The 20,476-nt window shown below is 40.1% G+C and overlaps 1 protein-coding gene and 1 long non-coding RNA gene across 2 annotated transcripts; both read right to left on the bottom strand.

Moving 5' to 3' along the window:
* Position 1: 1 nt before the first annotated feature.
* On the bottom strand, positions 2 to 16,434 carry LOC144526299 (cullin-3-like). The gene is made up of 16 exons (XM_078263678.1): positions 16,149 to 16,434; positions 12,692 to 12,889; positions 12,154 to 12,267; positions 10,081 to 10,241; positions 9,700 to 9,814; positions 9,375 to 9,603; positions 9,097 to 9,242; positions 4,294 to 4,470; positions 4,000 to 4,170; positions 3,584 to 3,691; positions 2,146 to 2,270; positions 1,947 to 2,043; positions 1,688 to 1,822; positions 1,313 to 1,499; positions 785 to 930; positions 2 to 574 (listed from the first exon to the last, which is right to left on the bottom strand). The coding sequence occupies exons 1-16, from the start codon at positions 16,206 to 16,208 to the stop codon at positions 443 to 445; spliced, it is 2,301 nt and encodes a 766-aa protein (XP_078119804.1). The 5' UTR covers positions 16,209 to 16,434; the 3' UTR covers positions 2 to 442.
* A 638-nt stretch (positions 16,435 to 17,072) lies between these two features.
* On the bottom strand, positions 17,073 to 18,099 carry LOC144526304 (uncharacterized). The gene is made up of 3 exons (XR_013502746.1): positions 17,927 to 18,099; positions 17,606 to 17,824; positions 17,073 to 17,352 (listed from the first exon to the last, which is right to left on the bottom strand). It is a non-coding gene; the product is annotated as an uncharacterized LOC144526304 (long non-coding RNA).
* Positions 18,100 to 20,476: the final 2,377 nt, after the last annotated feature.

Genomic DNA, 20,476 nt, shown 5'->3' with positions numbered 1-20,476 from the left:
CAATACTCATTATTTTTATTTTGTAACAATCCACATTTGCTGTTTTTAATAATTTTATTATTTTTTTTATACAGTATTGAAACAAAAATAATGTGGTGCATTCACATTTTCCCAAGGGATTCTTTGCAAGTTTGATCTCTACAAGGGTAAAACAGTGAAAAGCTTGAAGCTGGATCCATCCATGTTAAAACTCACAGGGAATAGGAAGACTGGGCCTGATTTAAAAATCATCTACAAGTTTTGATAGATTTTTTTTCCTCCTGCGCTGACATTTTATCCCCCCATTTATGCGTTTACTGTGTTTTTGTAAGGGAGGATGAATCAGGTTCCCAGCATTTGTCTTTAAAAGAAACTTCCAGTCCATGCGTAACAGTCCAAAGAAAACAACAAATCCCATTCCCCCCGGTCCAGTCTCTTCCTCCTCTCATCCACAGTTCATCTTCTATGCAACGTAGGTGTACACTTTGCGATCTTCTGGCGTCCTTGCCAAGTATTCTCTTTCTATTAGTCCTTCTATACGCTTTTTAATTACAACAGGGCTCGGAAGAAAACGTGCTCGGAGCTGCTGAGTTACCTGAAGACACAAAGTCACAAAATGTTAGAAAAAGGCACATTATCAACATAAAATTAGCCTTTTAAATTACATTTCTCTGCAGAACATGGTGTCACGATAAAAAATATTTAGAAAATGTTGGGATCAAGAAATGGAGAAGATGGACAATTACTGGATTCAAATTGCTGTCCATTAAAAGACCAACATTTGTATTCTGGTGGAGTTCCTTACCTCCGCCACCAGGACATTGTGCTGCATCTTCTTCCTCGACTTCATGATTCGGACAATGGCTGCCTCAATCTCATGCTTCCTGTCATCATCAACTTTCTGCCGCGTCTCTTTCCTTTCGGGGTCTGATTCACCTTGTTTAGCAGCAACTGGGAAAGTAGGATACAGAGACAAGATAAGTTTGAGGAGAAAATCTCTCAAGGTGCTGTTTTATATCAGCAGAAAGGAGGAGTCCCAACACGATACTGGGGGATTCAGTTCATATTCTGAGCTAAAGGCATATCTACTGCTGTCCACAAGGTACTGAAACTGTAGTTATGGGATGCTAGTGAAGTAACTTATATGATGATCAACTTTTATAATCACAGTAGTAATGGCCCATTTATCAGTTGAAAGAAGACCACAGTATCATGTTTCAGATTTCCAGAAATGAAACCTTCCGTCAGTTTTAGATAGAAAATGGCCCAGAATTGAGGCGAGACTTCTTTTTGTAGCGACGGGTTAGATGTGTCATACAAATACTTTGCCCACCTGTCTGTATTTTGACTCTGTGCAGTTTGGAAGTAAACTGATCATTAACTGTAAACACATGGCCGCTCTCAATCTCCTTAGACTTTGGCTCCTTGGTGAGAACTCTCTGTGTCGGCTTCCCGCAGGCCAAAGACTGCAACGCTCGCACTAACTCCCGCTCAGGAATATCCGTCTCCTGTTGGATCTCCTTTAGACGGGGACAGAATAGGCGATAAGGTTGTACAAAAAAGGGGGGCACATATTGTAAAATTCTGTCCTCAGAAGGATGCATGCAAGTCATACAGTAATCAAAATAGCCTTCACGGACAAAAAAAAAAATCAAATGGAAGAGTGAGATTAAGATAGCAAGTTAAAAGTGCTTCACTGTGTCCCCACCTCGAAAGTGCACTTTTCTCTGTTATTGAAGAGCATGAGGATGGTCATCTGGAAGGTGGAGACCTGCAGTATGTGCTTCCGGGTGTTAGAGCCCGTCACCTGAGCCCCTCCCACACCCACCTCTGAACCATCCTCCTGCAGGTGAAGTAGAAGGTAAGGTGAATTCAAACTCCAAACTTAAAAATGATACTAAACAGCAACATTGCATCTTGAAATATGTGGTTTCTGATAAACGAGGCAAATGGTATACTGCGTCTACCTTTTTAATAGCTCCATAGAAAGTTGCGTTTAGGTCTGCTCCGCCCATATGGTGTTGCAGTGTGAGCTGTCTACCACTGTGCTTAGCGAGGTAAAACCTGTAGAATAAAAGCCAGGACCATGTTCTTTAGAAACCACACAGAGCCACATTGAGCCTCCCTGTGTGTAGTAAAACATATGAGTGAATTTAAGAGCATTACCTTCTAAAGACTTCAAAGGCGTGTCTGGGAGAAGGGGGGATGGTGCATTTGGGGGTTGCCGACTGTGTAGGCCAGTAACCAGTAGTGAGGACTCGTACTGTGAGGTCCACACCACTTAGAGATGCCTGAAAGAGATGCATGGAGTTTTGTTTTTATAAAATTCTCTTTTAATAAACATTTTTATTAGGGGTGTAAAGATGAACAGTTACGGCTCGGTATCTGGTTGTATTATCACAGATACGACTACATCGATACACGGACCCCTGGATCGGTCTAAATGGACCAAGACTGGGCCGATGGCCCGGGTCTAACATTACAAATCGGTTGACTGAAGCTTTGCTGTCAATCCAACAAAGCTGCTGCGGTGTGCGCAATGCTTTTGGAAGAGACGGCTGTGCGTTTGTGCGTCGAAGACAAAAGCCTCACCATTTGTGTGATTAAGGACTTGGTCATTCATGTTCATTCAAGCGCCTTTGTTTGGGTTTGCAGAAAAAACGTGTGCCGACTGCGAGGTTTCGTTTTTGGAGTTAGCAGTGAAAGTGGCTGAGAGGAATACATCGTAGATATTGTCAATTGTACTAGCTACGGTCTGGGAGTCATCCATCCATGTGTGTGTTTATAAACATCTGAGTAAACTGATGTTCAGTACATTAGCATAGCCGCATGCTAACGCTCACGACAGTATTATTGTGCTCATGGGTGTTCTCACTCAATACTGTTTGATTATTATTGGAGTGCTCACAATGGCGGTGTAATGTGGACCTATGTTTGAGTTACTGTCTCTAAGATTACAGCAGCAAGGAGGCAGTTTCATTTAATATGGAGCTGATGTGGATGATTATTTGGCTATAAGTGGCTGGCTGATTAAGTTGAAGTTATACTATTAGCATGTCCTAGCTTTGCTTTTCTCTGGTCCCTTTACAAAATATATATTTGAAGGTAGGCAACGCTTCTTTTATAGAATTGGCTTATTTTAATTTATAATGGGAAAGGAATGTGTTTACATTAAACAAATATTAACTGCATCTATCAGATTGAATTGTATATCCTCAAATCGCACTGAATCGTTTCAACATCGATTCAAACTGAATCGTTCCATATTAAAATGTATCGTCCCTGAACCGTATCGTAGCCCATGTATCTAGATAGGTTTCAGATGGACTTATGAGAGATACACACCCCTACTTTTTATATAACATAACATGACTGAACAGTTATTACTCTCCATTGCAGAATAATTGGTACACAACATTCTAATATAAAGTATATCTTTAAAGTACTAATGATTTAAGACTTACTTCAAATCCTGTGCTTCAAATGTTCTTCCTTCAAACATATGGATCATGAATTGTACTTGTATTGAGTTCATGCTTTTACATGTGCCTTGTTTAGAATAACTAGCGTTTTGTTTCTCTGAAAAGCCGTATGACTGCCTTACCGACGTGGTTTGTATGTGCTGCCTGAATTCATCCATGGTAGTGTTGGAAATGCTCATGTCTCTAAACATCCCTTCCAGTTTCGAGGTGAACTGACAGCCACATTCTGTCTGCAAAGGAGAAAGACGGAATAGTGAGTTGAAACTGCTGACGGTGACAACAGGGCAACGTGAGCAGAGAAGAAGAAATAAACAAACAACTGGATTTGTCACATGAGATCGTACAAGGTCAAATTCCAGCGAAATGTTATCCCATTCAGCTCCTTAAACGGCAAGATTCTGCAAGATTCATTATTATATTATTCATTAAGCAAGAAGAGTCACCTGGATGAATGGCAATGGCACTAAATAATGGGGAACAGCACAAGGGATATGCATAAACATCTGTATTCTAAACTTTCTATTTTTTTTTTTTTTACCTTGAGCTTAGAGATCATGTTCTTCTCTGAGTCGTCTGAAACACTCTTGTTGCTGAGCAGCCTGCGACCCAGATGCTGCTTGTAGTACCTTTCAAACACATCCTTCTCCTGCATAAAACGGAACAACACCATGGCCTTGTCAAGGATCGACTCCACCTCCTGTTCTGTCAACTGGTTAAACAAGGCAGGGAGAAAAGAAATAAAGCACATAAAAAAAATTATATTCTTACAGAGCACAAACATATATTATAAAATATATTTGCTTTGCATTGAAAGAAAATTAGAAGAAGATACCCCTTTGACACCCTTCTTGAGCTTGTCATCAATAAAGAGTGATAGGTACTCTGGTGAGCGGGAGTTGAGGTTGAGGAAATACTCAAAGTCTCCTGCTATGGTCTGTTTGAAGAGTCTATCATTGTTGAAAGACTCGAGGAGGAAACGATCAAATCGTGTCTTGAGGTCCAGCAGGCCCTGTTGAGGAGGAAATCACAAAGAGGTGAGATAATCTATAACACATTTCTCTCCTAATCACAATTTAAATTACACTGTAATAACAAGCAGTACTTCATAGTCAAAAGCATTATGGGTACAGCAATCAAAACCAGCTATTAAGTAAACCCAACAATAAACTAATAGGTTTTCTTAAAAGGAATAATATGCAGTGTCATCCTAAAAAACAACAGACTAATACAAAAGTAATCCCTCTCAATCATCCCTTATGACCGACTAGATGTGCGTGGTGGTGTCTGTATCTGCAGAGACCCTGCACTGTATTTTCTCTTTTCTTCTCCACACATCTTTCAGTGTGTGAGAAGTTTTTGGGCGTCAACAAAAGAGCCTTAAGGCCCCATACCGAGGTACAAGTTTAACTGACACAGACACAAAGAAACAGACAGGATGAAGCTCTGCAGTCACTAATTATCCGGCAATGTGGCACCATCCCATGGATGTGTGGGTGCGTTTATTTGTGCTTTAGAACATAACCACCGTGAAGCAATTCAAAAATATTGTTTTATTTCTCTGATTCACTGCTTCGTATGGTGCTCCCCTTTTCATACACTCGCTAGCTTGCTCGACAACTGAGTGTTAGAGCGACGCAGCATCTGAGGTCACCTACGTCAGGACATCACCAGTAAAAAAAAAAAAAAAATCTATCCAACATGGCTGCCTTCGCAAGCGACGGGAGTTCACACATCGAACAACTTTTATAAGCTAAACCAAAAAAATGTGTCAAAACTCCTTTGCTTGTTGTAACATTGTAAGGATGTGACAGTGATGAAAATCTTTGATCTTTAGACTGTGCTTTGCGCACATTTTCGAACTGCGTCACTGCCCGATTTTCCAGATATTGATTATTAGCCATAATGTCTTAACCATCCAAGTTAGACTTACCACGAGCTATGGTATTGTGAAATGACAGTATATTCTTCTGTAGAAGCCACACGTTTGTATATCAACCTCGCTATAAGAAAAACATGTTATATTTGCAATGTCATGGAGAAGTACTATACTACCTAAACAATCCTAACCGTAACAGCGACTTCTGATTGGTGGAGCTTGCTGTTACCATGGGAATGTTTACCGCACCCACTAACATCTAATGAGCTGCTACCACTGAACTATACAATCTGTCTACCTTTGCCTTTTTTTCTGCGCCAAATCCAATGTTTTATGCTCACGATTCATCTCATGATTGGTTGGCTTGGTTCTAGGCTTATATAAGCATTTTCTGGAACATCAATGGAGTAATTAAATGGAGAAAAACACTTCCAGAACCGTTCAAAAAGTGGGCAGTCACTGTTAACCCTTTAATGTAAGCTGCTACCTCTTTTCGCAAGTGTGTTGCTGCCGTTTATGTGAAGTGCCCTAAACTGGTAAATGTAATGTTGAACTGGTGGTTAGATGTACCTTTATTCATGATTAAGTTAAGGCTAATGCATGTCATAAAGTTTGCATGATGTTAAGTCAGTTAATGAAATGGCAAACTTGTATTAGCTAAACTTCTACAAATATGTCAAGTAATATGTTAGCTGTGTTCTTAAAAAAACAATATTTGGAGCATTTCTTCTGTAGCTTTACAAATAAAAAAAACTTTTTACGTTTGGGTAATGTTTGTGAATTTCAAGTTGGCAACTCAGTGAAGTCAGTCTGTTTTCTAAGATGGGGAATTTAATTGTATAAAGCTGGCCAAAGATGTGTGGAGGTGGCTGTCAATGCAGGCAGAAGGAGCATAAACAGCCCTGACAAAGTGCACCCCCACTCCAACATAAAAAACAGACTAGCTGAAGTAAACTACCTTCCAAACTTTCCCAGAGGAGAAACCCAGGGCAGTCTGGAAGAAATGAAACTACAGATTATGCATGAAGTTGAGAAAAGAGAGAGAAACCTATTGTTGATAGTAAAGGACCTTAGCCCTTCATGGCCAGAAGAAGGAAAACCCATTGATCAAGGTCTTCTAAGAAAAATAGCTAGCCCTCGGATTGAATTGCAGTATGGTCTATTCTGACCATACTGTATCTCTCACCCCTTTTTTTTTGTAAACAATGGTTACCCTTTAACCAGAACACCACTTTAGGAAAAACATATCCACCTTTCTACCTTTCCACAACTTGCTTGCAAACTTTGCCTTCCTCTGAGCACCTCCTTTCCTCACATTTAAACAATGTTGTCATTATTCAACCACAAATTCAGCTTAAAGTGATAGTTTGGATTCTTACTTAAATAGTTGTATTTGTTATTCCTTTTGAGTGTAATAGATCCAAGTTTGACCGGTCAAGTTCTTCCCTTACGGGAAAACGAGAGCTTGACCAGTGATGTGCTGCTCTAAATAAAGCGGATATAGACCTGCAAATAAAACAATTTTAAGTAGTGACCCACAGCTAAAAAACGTTTAAGGTTACACTACAACGCAGAATTGTCACTGAATGTTTATTAATGCTTTTTTCTAACCCCCTTGTTCCAAAATGGTGGAACTACTTTGTTTCCTCCAGTTGCCACTATATCACCACGCAGCGGCGCTTAGGTCCCATATTCATACGCTTACCAGTTGTTTGAAATAAACCTATGATGTTAATTTCAGTTGCGTGGTGCAGCAAAGATGGCTGATAAGATTATCCATGATACAATAACAAATGTGTGTCCATCCCTCAAAACATTTTTACAGCTCTGGGTCGCTGCTAAAAACGTCATTCATTTTAGAACAGTACTGTTCCGGGGAAGTGCTCGTTCTCAAGACAGGGATGAAGCTAACGGGCCAAACTTTCTGGATCTATTACACTAACATGGATTAGTAAAAACGACCATATAGGTAAGAATCCGAACCATCACTTTGATAGTTAGTAATACTCACCTTGTAGCAATTACTTAAAAGGGATACTTCACCGATTAGCATTAAGCTTTGTATCAGTTGAAAACCGGTAGTATTTTCTAATGACCGTGCTTCCCTGCCTCATGTCCCCCTGATACGAGAGATAAATGTATTGTGTGTCTGGAAGAAAAACCTCTGATGATGCGAAAATCGTCATTTCGCATCATTGGAGGCTTTTTTTATTCATTATTTTTGGGACATGAGGGAGGGAAGCACGGTCATTCGAAAATACTACTGGGTTTCTACTGATACAAAGCTTAATGCTAATCGGTGAAGTATCCCTTTAACTAGAATTACCACCTTGTGGTGGTATGACATTGCCAACCAGTCAAGTTGCAGTTTACATCCATTTCTATTATCTGACTCATAATATTTTATCAGTTTATTTGTCAGGGACAATACATATAGGCATCGTTACATCTAAAGTGGAACCGATGCAATGTACATGGGACTTCTAGCTGTAGGCTAATGTGTAGTCCTTGTCTCTACATAGATGTAGTGAAGACTTTGAAACAATTTAATCAAAGATATTAAGTGTATTTTTTGGCAAACATGGATGCTTCACACACACATTTTCAACTTGGCAGCAAAGAAGATCTATACAATCACCATTGTGTCAAGGTGGGCACCCAATTCAGTATCTGACCAAATGTGAAATATGGTCACAATCGTTAAATAGAGTTATAGCGTTGAATAATTATAATAACATTATAATACTAATTCCTTCAGTTTCAATAGACGGTCGTCAGTGCTCGGTCCCTAATGATGTCACAGTGAAGTTGCCCTTGGGATATAAAAGGTCATTACTCAATCAATTATGTGTGTCCCATGAAATCATACGAGGTACAATTCCAGTGAAATGTAATCCTCCATCAGCTCCTTCAACTTGTGCGTGACTCATGACGCAGAATGTGGGGGAAAGAATATTCCTCAATGCATATTACAGGTGGAGGAACATCACTGACACGCATGTTGCTATTGTGAGGGTGGTCATCGAGAGCACTACAAGCACTTTTATTATTTTAGGTTTTGTTTTTGTAGGTCTTTACAAACGGGGATAGATTTTATGTCTTTTAATTGATTTCTATTTAAATAGTTATTTTTATTGATTCATTCATGTTATTTATTGACTTTATTGTTTAAAAAAAAAAATGTTTACCTTTATTTATTCAGGGAAGGTTCACTGAGAGGAAGCCTCTCTTTTGCAGGAACACCCTGATCACATTCACACAGTTACACATTCACACCTGGACGCTGCCCAGTACAACCACAGTCTGATGTGCTGGCCACTGAGCAGCTCCACTGGAGCGGTTGGGGTTAAGGGCCTTGCTCAAGGGCACCTCAGTGGTGGTAATGAGGGAGGGAGAAGCGCTGCTCTTCCACTTTCCCCACCCAGATTTTTTTTTTTAATCCTGTCGGTCTGGGGATTGAACCGACGACCTCCCGGTCACAAGCTCGCTTCTCTGACCTTCCACCACTGCGCCGACACCACTGCCTACAATTTAATTTGCAGTTGAATGGCCATGGCTGATCATTTCTATTGCCGTTTTAAGAAATCAAGCTAAACGTTTTACATTAAGCACTTCAAGATGATCAGTTCCTGTCAACTTCTTCCTGTGTCTGACATACAGATACACATTCACACTCAACACCCACTTACTTGCACAGAGATATACATAAACCACCCACATTCAAGTAACATATAAAGTTGTGTTGTTCAACCAGCATACCTGGATATAGTCGACAGGGTTCTTGCCCTCTCCCTCTTCGGACACCAGAGCTTTGCCTTGCTCCCTCAAGTAGGAGCTCATACACTCGCACATCGTTTTCAGGCCATTTGGCACACGACTAAACAGCTTGTACATGCATGCCAGGTCTGAGAGGGAGACATGGTTGGGGAACATTATGAGAAACAAACAGAGACGACTGCTGCTGCTGCTGCTACTTTGCAATTCTTAATTTTGAAATAAAAATGCAATTCTTTCATTGAATTTGGCAACGCTTTTACCTTCTGTCTTGCCGTTCTTGAGCATATGAACCAGGCCAGAGTTCTCCATCTCCACAATGGTCTTCATGTGTTTAGAAATTAGCTCCCTTTCCACCACCTTGACAATGGGCTCCTCTGTAGTCTTGTCCAGGCAATGCATAACTCGCTCTATCTCTTCATTGATTCTGGCCTCTACCTTCTTAATGTAGACACTGGCACTGTTTTCTGCTAGGAACTTTTGGCTCTCCATCTGAAAGAGCGTATATTGCGCGTTTATTACATTTGATTACAAAGATTTTCAGTGGCTACAAAAATATCAGACACCAAGAACCTACCAAAGACTTACCTGGAAGAATTCCGCTGACATATCTAAGAAAGGACCCTCAAAGTCTTCCTCATATACAGACCTTCCATCCAGGCCAAGAATCATCAGCATCTGGCAGGCGTTTCTGATGGCACCCCTGCAATGGATGACAAAAACATCAGGGTGAGGCTTTCATATTAGCAATTATTAAAAATAAAAATACATTGCAACACAAAAAAGCAACAAAAAGTAAATGCATGATTGTGCCTGAAGTTGAAACATAAGATCAACACAAATATCTAGTTAACTTGCTGCATGTCACCAACTTTTCTAAGTAAAGCAAAATATGGGGCATCCTGGAGCAGGCCCACAGTTACAATAGTAATCCTTCAGATCAAGCAGTGAAGTACTACTCCTGCATACCTGTCTACAACCTCTCCCTTCCTCTCACGAGCAATCATGTCCAGTAACGTCTGTCGTAGATGGTCTCGAATACAGCCGTAGCGCACCACCTGGTCCCTGAATATGATGAGGCCGAGGTTGTACACATTCTCCACATTGTTTTGTTGAACATAGACCCGGTCCTGCGAGATAAGAGAGAATGAGGAGAAAAAGACATTGAATACTTTATGTATGTAATAAGTACTATGGCCCAAACTGACTCAATTACATTCATTTAAAAGCACAGTAACTACTGTATAGAGTATGCAGTTTTAATGAGCGATTAGTTAATGTATTCACCCACTCCCACTTCACAAGAATGTATTTTAAGTATTTTGTATGCTGACCAGTGTTAACAAAACTACGGTACATCCACTGTGACCCAATGTGGTGCACAAAGTACTTTTAACTGGTGCTGAATATGCCAGCAAACCTTTCATTATACACACTATACAATCCTACTGATAGGATGCAAAGCTTTTATAAGTTAATTAGAACATCAGGCCAGAAACACAACACACACCGCCGTGAAGCGGAGCTATTTTCATTTCGGTGCCCACATTTATTCAATCTGTCAAGCCACACAGGCTGGCGAGCCCGGCCTGCGCGCTGCAGCGATCGTTCTCGCCGTCTCCTCTATTTCTTCTGCGAGCAAACGTGTCAAGTGCATGTCTGCTATGAACAGCCAGGCGTGCGATCAGGCCCGAATCTACGCTTCACAGCTATTTGTGGTGCTTCAGCGTGCATTGTGTTCCTGGCGTCTGAAGACATGACTGGTACGTGTCTGAATTATTCCTAGAAAACATAGGGTTACGACATAAGCCCCTTCCTATAGCACAAATATTCAAGGGGGATGCGAGTGATAAAATATATACAATGCATCACAGTATCAAGATTTGACATTACATACATCTAGAATGACAAATATAAGCCAGTGCAGAATTAGAGGTGGTGGTTTCTACTAGACTTCCAGGATATTTCATGGCATCATAATGTGATTTGCATGGCTTCTGTTGTGTAAAAAAACAAAAACAAGAGTTTAGTCCTGCCAATTTCCAAAAGCCTGTTTTATGAGCTTATAGGGTTTGGTTCTGATGCCTCTTTTTTCTTCATTTGAATAGTGAATGAAATTGCATTTCTTAGATTACATCCTACATAAATGCTATATATATATATATATATATATATATATATATATATATATATATATATATATATATATATATATATATATATATATATATATATATATATATATTTTAAAAATGATATATGGCAGTTAACAGGTAAAATGTTAATGCATGCTCAGTATTAAAATGTACATCACCCTACATCTCCCAGACAAATAAATAATGTCTCCAGGGCTTAAAGAGAGGCTGTGGCTTCCAAAAAGATAAATACACTGGGTGAGAACAGCAAAGTCACACTTGCTACATCTGTCTGGCTCTCCTCTAGAGGTCAGCAGGCTGCTCTCATTGCATATACGTAGTGAGTCTGCTGTACAGTTAAACACCAGAAAGCCAACTGTCCGGGGTAAGAACAGAACAGGAAAAAGGAGAGTGCAGAACAAAAGAACCCCAGGAGAGCTGTGTAGTCTCTGTACTGACTGTGCAATTGTTTAGCCTACACTTGTGCCTATCATCGAGGGCTCACTTACTCACACACACCCCCACAAACATTTTGGACTTGCTGCTAAAGTAAATCAACTAGTCCTGCCAGTTTTCCAACACAACAAATAAATACAGCAACAGAGGCTCAATGTTAGGACCACAAATAAAACAGCAACTTACAGTTAGGTTGGTCACAGTTTGAAACAAAAGGCTATTTCTTCAAAAATGATTCATGACAGGGAACACGCACCAATGATCTCCTTGCAGAGGCAACATGACCCATAGGACAAATATTATAATTATGGTCCCATGGACTAAACAAAAACAAAGTAACATCCACCGCGGCATTGTGCAATGTTAAAGATCTTTGTACAGTTATTAATCTACAACTACAGGACGATTCATAGAAAATGAGTATGACAAGAGAACGCAACATCCCATTTACCATGTACATGAGGATGTCTCTGATCATAACCATGGCAGTCTGATGGTCATTCCAGGCCTGATTCAGTGTTTGCAGAAAGTTATTATTTAGAGAGTTTAAGACATCTTCCCGTACCTGAAAATACAAACAGATTGACAAAATGGAGGTCACATCAAGTTATTTCTGAGGTGACTGATAAACATCAGGTCATAAGGACAAAAATAATTTAATAGCTAGACCTCATAGCGGTCTAGAAATTTAGTATGCAAAGTCCAGTAACAGTCCATGAAGTCCATTTAAGCTTGGTAAAAGATGGGTGTACAAACTCGTTTATGTTGTTGTTAATATAATCAAACATCACTCAAGCATGTTCTTTGCTATTAAAAGTTTCACTTTTTTTTAAATCTATGACAGTATCCCAGAAAATAAATGGAAACTTGAAACAAAGACACAATAGCAATTAATTATCACTGATTATCTCACATGTCAATGTTTTCTCATCTCTTTTCTGTTAATGATTTTCATAAAAAAGAGCTGCATTAGCAAGGAAAATGTTTACTTTGTTGATGAGGTGCTCCGTGACGACCTCCCTCAGGCCTGTGTAAAGCTTTTCCCCATGCTTGTGGAGCACCATGGTGTAGGCATTCCTGTACAGCTCCTCAAAGCTTAACCCACTGTTATTCTTCCTCTGGATCTCCTGGATAGCATTCTTTAGAAGGTCCCAGATGTTGTTCACATACTTCTCATCCATTGTCATCTAGGGAGGGACAAAAAGATGAAAGTGTGTTTACCTGAAAAATGTCTATTCTTCATTATTTTTACATGGTATAAGTAGGTAACAACAGTAGTGTCAAGGATTAATGTGTGAAATACAATTAGATACAAAATTGTAGACTACTTGTAAAAAGGATACATATGCATAATACAGGACCAGTATATGCTCTACATTGTTAATGAACAATAGTATTGCAGCTTTCTAAAGCTATGTCCACGCCATCTTGGCAGTGCCTGATGTTGGCTAATCCAAAAATGGGCAAAGAGGTGGAGCGTGGATGCAGGTGAGTCGGGCTGAATGAAAAAAAAAGCAGAATGCTTTTAAATCATGGCTAACTTTAAGCCTGAATATAATTCAAACGTGAGTTATAAACCCCCATTGAATACATTTGATGCTTCGGGGGAGGACCGGACTTTTGCAGGGGGGTGAGCAAGGATTTGGCAGGTTAGCCAGCCACTGTGCACTCTGTCAGTTGGACAATCACATCAAATAAATTATACATATAAAAATATATACATATCATTTAAAAAGCCAGGCACTTTTTATTTTACCATCTCTTTACATAAATTTTTTTTCTACTTAAAAACTAATTTAAAAAAAATAAATGAAATTTGAATGGTATTATAGGTGCCGATACAAAACATATAAAACACTGAGCATCCATGTGTGCCAGACTGCCATTAGGCTACATTCATTTAAAATGAAACATTGCAGTTGTTGCTAAGTGGAGCGCTGATCGCAGTCACGTGTCAGTTAAACTTCTCATCTCCAATCCTATCTTTATTTGTGAGAAGTGGCGCAATCTCTTGTGGAGCATTATAACTTAGAAAAACCACAGGTTCCAGTTAATCTTATAATGGATGTGTGTGTTGTGTTATTTAAACAAACGATCAGGGAATTAAACGCCTCTTGTCCGAGTCTCCTGATAGAGCTCCAGCCAGCTCACAGCGGGTCTGTGAAGGTGGACAGGCCGACCGGCATGCCAGCGACCCCAGCAGGCACGTCAGACTGTGGAGCTTCTGAAATCCGACACAGTCGGACCAAATTTGCAATTAGCCATCAATTTTCGTAATATGGCCCATATTTGAGCTCTACATAGTTGATTTCTCGCATAAAAAAGTCTCAGAAGTGAATTTAGTGATTTAATAGCAGACGAACAATGTCTAAAGTTTCCAGTTGTTGGCCACAACAGCAATCCATAGTTGTTGTGATTGTTGCGGCACACCAACACACTTGACTTTGAATTTCTGATTGGGCGGGCCAGCTGTCAATGTGGGCGGGCCCACAGCTCCGTGCCTGCCTGCAAAGTTTGAGACTAGGATTAGTGTGTGTCTGACAGGGTGAGGGGCATGGCATCACGATGGTGGCTCTCCATCGTGATGTTGGTCAGCCGTCACGATGGACGATGATATTGTCCAATATTTTGTTGTTTCTGCCTAATTGCCGGAGTAGGATATGAGTCACTTTCCGGGTATCTTACCATATATTTAACAACAACAATGACGTGTTGTGTGGATGTCATTTTTACATTATCTCACCACTTCTTTAACTCACTTCTTAAAGTGCTCATATTATGCTCATTTTCAGTTTCGTAATTGTATTTAGAGGTTATACCAGAATAGGTTTAGATGGTTTAATTTTCAAAAAATGCCAAAAAAAAAAAAATGGTACTGCACATTGCTGCAGCTCCTCTTTTCACCCTGTGTGTTGAGCTCTCTGTTTTAGCTACAGAGTGAGACATCTCACTTCTGTTCCATCTTTGTTGGGAGTTGCACATGCGCAGTACCTAGGTAAGGACTTCTAGCCATTAAGAAGCAGAGTATGAGGGAGTGCAATGCTAGCAGCTAGGCAAGCATTATAACGCGTGTTACAAAGTGACGCACGTTTGTCACGGAAGCAAAGGCTGGACTACAATAGAGCTGTTTGGAGCAGTTTTTGAACAGTGTTTTCTGTTGGAGATGGTAAGTCCCTTTGGGGTGGACTTTGGGCTTTTTCACTTTGTAAACCTATAACATGCACAAAAAAGATATAACACAGTAAAGGACATGGAAAAAGCCAAAAAGCATAATATGAGCACTTTAAAGTCGATCATGAACCTGATCAGAACCTGAAGGGAAGCCGTTCGGTGCCAGATGTGACTGATGACCTGCCCAAATTCCAGTTCAAAGCTGATTATTATCCTAGTCAGAGTTAAGAGATCACAGGATCAGTATGTCTCAATAGCTACTGGAAATACATGAGCTGTAATAGGATCAACTGGTGATGGTCAAACTGGTGTTGCACTTGCTTGTAAACTCAAAACTCTGCTCACTGAGTCATTCTGCAGGACACCCACTTATAATCCTGGATATCCAACAGAAGAAAAAAAACATTGTCTGTGTTTCACACTAGCAACCTCAACAAGGAATGGAAGGATGTTGCAAGGGCTAGGGATTCCACGCTGGCACGCTGTGGTTAAACCCTGACAGCTTTCCCTGTCAGATTACAAGATTCAGGGTGTTACCTGTTTCTCATAAGCAAGGGCATGGCAAGTCAGACACGACTGCATGTCCCACAACATGACAACTGCACTCATAACATTGACTAGCTAATTGAGTGAGTGAATATGTAATTCAGCCCAGTGATCAGCAGATGTTGGTGAATTCATTGTGACAGTGGTATTACTAGGTTGATGTCAAGAACATGAACTAACGTTAACTTACTGAAGTTACCGTAGGCATGTTTACTGTAACGTTAGTCTCACGTTAGGCTGAAGTTGCGTTAGCTCTCAAGCTAACACAGGCTAGGTTACATGATAATGTGTTAATTGCCATCTTTAACAGCCAAGAGCTTGCCGTTACCATACCGTTGGCGTAATGATACTTGCTGACTGACTGCAACTTGGCTAGCGTTAATTTAGCTAACCTTATCAGGCCTGCTACTTAGCTAACGTTAGCTACCATTTGCTAATATAACGAAGTTTTCTTACGCTAACATCAGTTCATGCCAAACGACGATAGCATTTTCAAACCAAGAAGCTAGCTAACGTTAGCTAAATAAACGTAACTGATAACATAGCAAGCTAATGTTCTTCGGGTAATATGTCCAGCTAATAGCATTTTTCACCTGACAATGACATGTTTTTCTCGTTTGACCAGCTAGCTAGCAGGCAGTTGCTAGCGTAGAGACCTGTCATCCCGGACCCCGGCACTCGAGACCCATAGTTAGCGTCTCAGTTCTCACAGAGCACGAAAATACTTACAGGAAAGGCTCGTATCCTCATCTTGGTGTCCTTCTTGGTGCCGCCTTTGAGGTTGGACATGATTAGTTAGAACGACTTTCGTTTCTAAGTTGACTTAAAGACTACATGAAAGGCAGTTGCTAGTTTGTTTTCTACGCAAGGAAAGCGGCAGGGAAACTCAGCGACCTCCCCTTCAGGAATTAGGTTGGTCTGTTATGTTGTTGTCACTCGCTCTCTTCTCAGTGGATTTTGGCTAATGTTAGCTTGTATGCAGTGATGGCGGACGGCTGTACTCCACTGCGCAACGCCAAAATCTCGCGAGAATAAAGTCACTACTGTCAGGTGCATTCCACAGGTTGATAATAACTGCTCACTCATATCATAGCGGTTATATTGGTATATATATAGCTAACTGATACATTTGATATTGTAACAGTACAGCGACAAAATAACTGGCTACACGGCAACATAAACAACAGACATCTTTACAGGGAAGCGTCGAAGTGGTTTGTGTTATCATTATGAGGTACCAGAAACTGTAGAGCATTATGTGCTTGTTAGTTGCAGGACATAGCCTAGCTATATGTATCAGAGATAAAGGACATGTTGGACGAAATGAAACGATTTGGGATAAAAGGTGCAGGAGTAAAGAACGTAGTGAAAGGTGGTGAAAGTGGACAAGACAGAACATCCTCGGTCAGCTTTGAGAACAGGAGGAAAATTTCACATACTGGGCTGTGGGAGGTAATTAACTTCAGAAGATGGCAGTAGTGCAACATTAAGGATGCAAGCTGTAGTTAAAACTCAAAGAAGAAGAAGAAGAAGACCACCACCACCACCACCACCACCACCACCACCACCGCCACCAACAACAACAACAACAACAACAACAACAACAAACTAACTGGTTCAACTTAAGAAGTTGCATTGAAAAAAACGCACCGAGGGCAGAACAAAATTTTATTTGGTGACAGTGATACACAATTATGTCCCAAAATAGAGTTTTAGACCAGGCCACCACTCCAAGAGCTGGTATGTTTTAGCAGAACCTACGTTACACGACCACTCTCTGTGCCGGTGTCAGATACAGTTCAACAGCCTGCTAATTTTCATCTTTTCTGTTTTCCAGTCCATCGCTCACTTTTAGAATTGCCCAACTGCAAATTCCGATGATTGACCAACGGCTGGAAGATGGAATATCTTCTCACTGTCATGACGACGCTCTCTGAATGAGATAAAGAAAAATATTAATAACAGCAAATAGGTGAGTCCATAGAAAAGCAAGACACTTAAGTATATATATATATATATATATATATTAAGCAAAATGGGACTATCAGAATGTTAAACCAAGAACCTACCTTAGAGTACAGTAAAGCCACAAAGTTAATTACCACAGCCTACTCACATGTTACAGTCTTAGCTTACATAGTGCTAATAAAAAGAAAGTCTAGAAGAACAAAAAAAAAAAAGTCTACCTCTGCATTCTGGTGTCATAATGGGAACTGTTGCATTCTTTCGGAGATTAGCTCCAGCTGTCCTCCTCAGGCCTATGTTCTCCAGCTCCAGCTTTCTGATTTCCATCCGCATGGCGCTGATCACCTGTATAAGCCTTTGTTCGCTGTCCATTGTGCTAACTGCACACATTTCCAACCTGCCTGCATCTGCATACAACACACGACTTGACCCCATCTGACCTGCAAACACACAGTCTACACATTGGCTATATGTGTAGAAGCCCCAACACACATCAAAAGCAGCAATCTAGTCTGTCATCAGACCATTGATAGTCTACTCACGTGATAGGAAGAGAGTTATTTTCTTCTTAGTGATCTGATGCCTACCACTTTCCTTCCTCCTGTTAAATATTCATCTACTCTGTCAACGTAAAGCCACAATAGGAACTTGGGAGAGGCGTAGCCTTTGGTCTCACAGTCTGTGTCAAGGGTGAGCTGCTTCTCCTTTAAACTCAGTTTGGCTAAAATGGACAAAGAAGCCCCAAAATGGGTTTAGTATGTGAGGTATATCAAAACAGACCTCTCAGTTTCCACACCAATATCCTCATTTTAGGGCTCACGCTTACTGCATTCACACAAATCTAAAACTGTACACACAGTTAAACCCATAACACAGTGAAAATAAGTGTAATGAATAACTAGATAACTGCTGTGTGATTGTGTTTATTTTAGAGCTGGGCAGTATATCAATATTATATCAATATCGTGATATGAGACTAGATATCGTCTTAGATTTTGGATATGGTAATATCGTAATATGGTATAAGTGTTGTCTTTTACTGGTTTTAAAGGCTGCATTACAGTAAAGTGATGTCATTTTCTGAACTAACCAGACTGTTGTAACTGTTGTGCATGTAACTTTACCCACTTAGTCATTATATCCACATTACTGATGATTACTTATCAAAAATCTCATTGTGTAATTATTTTGTGAAGGCACCAATAGTCAACACCACAATATCGTTGCGGTATCGCTATCGAGGTATTTGGTCAAAAATATTGTGATATTTGATTTTCTCCATATCGCCCAGCCCAAGTTTATTTGTACGTACTTATACATATTTAATGTATGAGGCTTTATAGTAAGAACATATATGCATCATATGTGCACTGTTTAGAGCAGAAAGTATGAGTCAGTGAGTGTCTGTTTGGTGCTGCTCTGCTGCTCTCTAGTGTCTCGTAGTCCTAGCACCTAACACCAAGCAGAAAAACATTGTTTTACTGACCTCTTCTGGTTACAAGTCTGTAGGACCTCTACTCTGACTACAACTAACAGTGACGTCAGTGTTCACTGAACACTCTGATTACACTTCTATATCACACCTTTCATATCACTAGATCCACTTTAGATTGCCTAATGTGTCATGGACAAATAACAACTTTAAGAATAGTTGATTCACTGAGGGGATGGGCTCTTAAAGGTAGTACTGTACATATTTACTGACAAAGATCATCATATTGCAAGGAGTTTTTTATGCCAGATCTTTTGGGCAGATGGATAGTATCACACACTCGTTAATCTGAATCCAACCAGGAGGCTTTGTAGTTTTATATACTGCTGACAATTGAACTTAATGCACCTTATTATACGTAATTATACATATCACCAATGGGTGTTTCTGATTATCGGTATCAGTGTTTTCTACTTTGCTGCAGTGAATCGGTCTTATCACCAAATCTTTGTGTACAGCTTGTCACGACGGACTGAGTGCTGAGGCGCGAAAACAGAGTTCTGGACCCAAATGCACAACACAACCAGGGGCAGATGCAGGTGTAGAATTTATTAGAAAAGAAAATCCAGGCTTACATGTAGATGCTGAGCAAGACACCAAACAAGAGTGGGAAACCAAATAAAGATAAGTCCAAAACAGCTAAAAGAGTCCAAAAAAAGTAAACAGGGAACAAGCAGAAACTCTGAACCTAGGACGAAGACCTGACAAAAGACTGAACAGAACAGAGGACATTTTATACAGGGGCAAACGAGCAGGGAGGGAGCGAACAAGTGAAACATATTAGGGACTAATCAGATTCGAACAGGAAACAAAGCTAGACAGACACATGGAACTGAACACTACAAAATAACGCAGGAAGTAAAGCACGCAAACATACACAAATAGGATCTAGGAAAACGAAACAGTGAACAACTTACAGGGCATCACGCAGCAAGCAAAACACACGGAATTACTTAACAAAATATAACAGGAAATAACAAAACTGAAAACCACAACCATGACAGCTTACACTTAGTACCAGGAGGCCTTCAACAACTACTGTGGGGTTGTAAAAAGTCTGACATGACTATGGGACTATGTAGACATGCTAATAAACCCTTTGCTGCATCCGGTACCTTAATGGCCACACATACTGCATGATGCTACTCATGCCTTCAGTACTTGACTTGTCCACTTAGTCTTTATGTTTGGCTCTCTTCCTCTTTAGAATACTTAGGAGGTGAAGCTTGATCACAATGTTTGTTCTCAGCCTAGCCATTGTTCATGTAACAATGATACATTATAGAAAATGACTTGCAGTATTGCGTATATATCAGATAAAAAAAAACAATTCCTTTCATCAGGTAACATCCTCACTGATATTGACAACAAGAATGTTGTCATGTGAACTGCGGTTCTGGCAGGAAGTGTGACAGCTACAATCCCAATGCATGTGTTCAGAGGTCATGTTACTCTTATTGTAGAGGTGAGTTAATTTTATATCGTGGACAAATGACTTACTCATTACTGAATACACATTACTTCATCCTACAGAGAAAAGATAAAATACACCTTTATCTAATATTGAGTGAGGTGTGAACCCCAAATTGAATTGTCCTAT

Source organism: Sander vitreus, chromosome 12 (assembly GCF_031162955.1).
Source record: "Sander vitreus isolate 19-12246 chromosome 12, sanVit1, whole genome shotgun sequence".
NCBI lineage: Eukaryota > Metazoa > Chordata > Actinopteri > Perciformes > Percidae > Sander > Sander vitreus.
Note: the sequence above shows the minus strand (reverse complement) of the source record. Positions and strands in the feature narration are given on the sequence as shown.

Excerpts from the sequence above, each read along its gene's own strand:
- LOC144526299 (XM_078263678.1), bottom strand. The coding sequence starts at position 16,208 with ATGTCCAACCTCAAAGGCGGCACCAAGAAGGACACCAAGATGAGGATA. Across the intron at positions 10,242-12,153 it reads GAGACATCCTCATGTACATG|GACCGGGTCTATGTTCAACA; the intron begins GTAAATGGGATG and ends CTTATCTCGCAG. Across the intron at positions 4,471-9,096 it reads ACCCTGTCGACTATATCCAG|GGCCTGCTGGACCTCAAGAC; the intron begins GTATGCTGGTTG and ends CCTCCTCAACAG.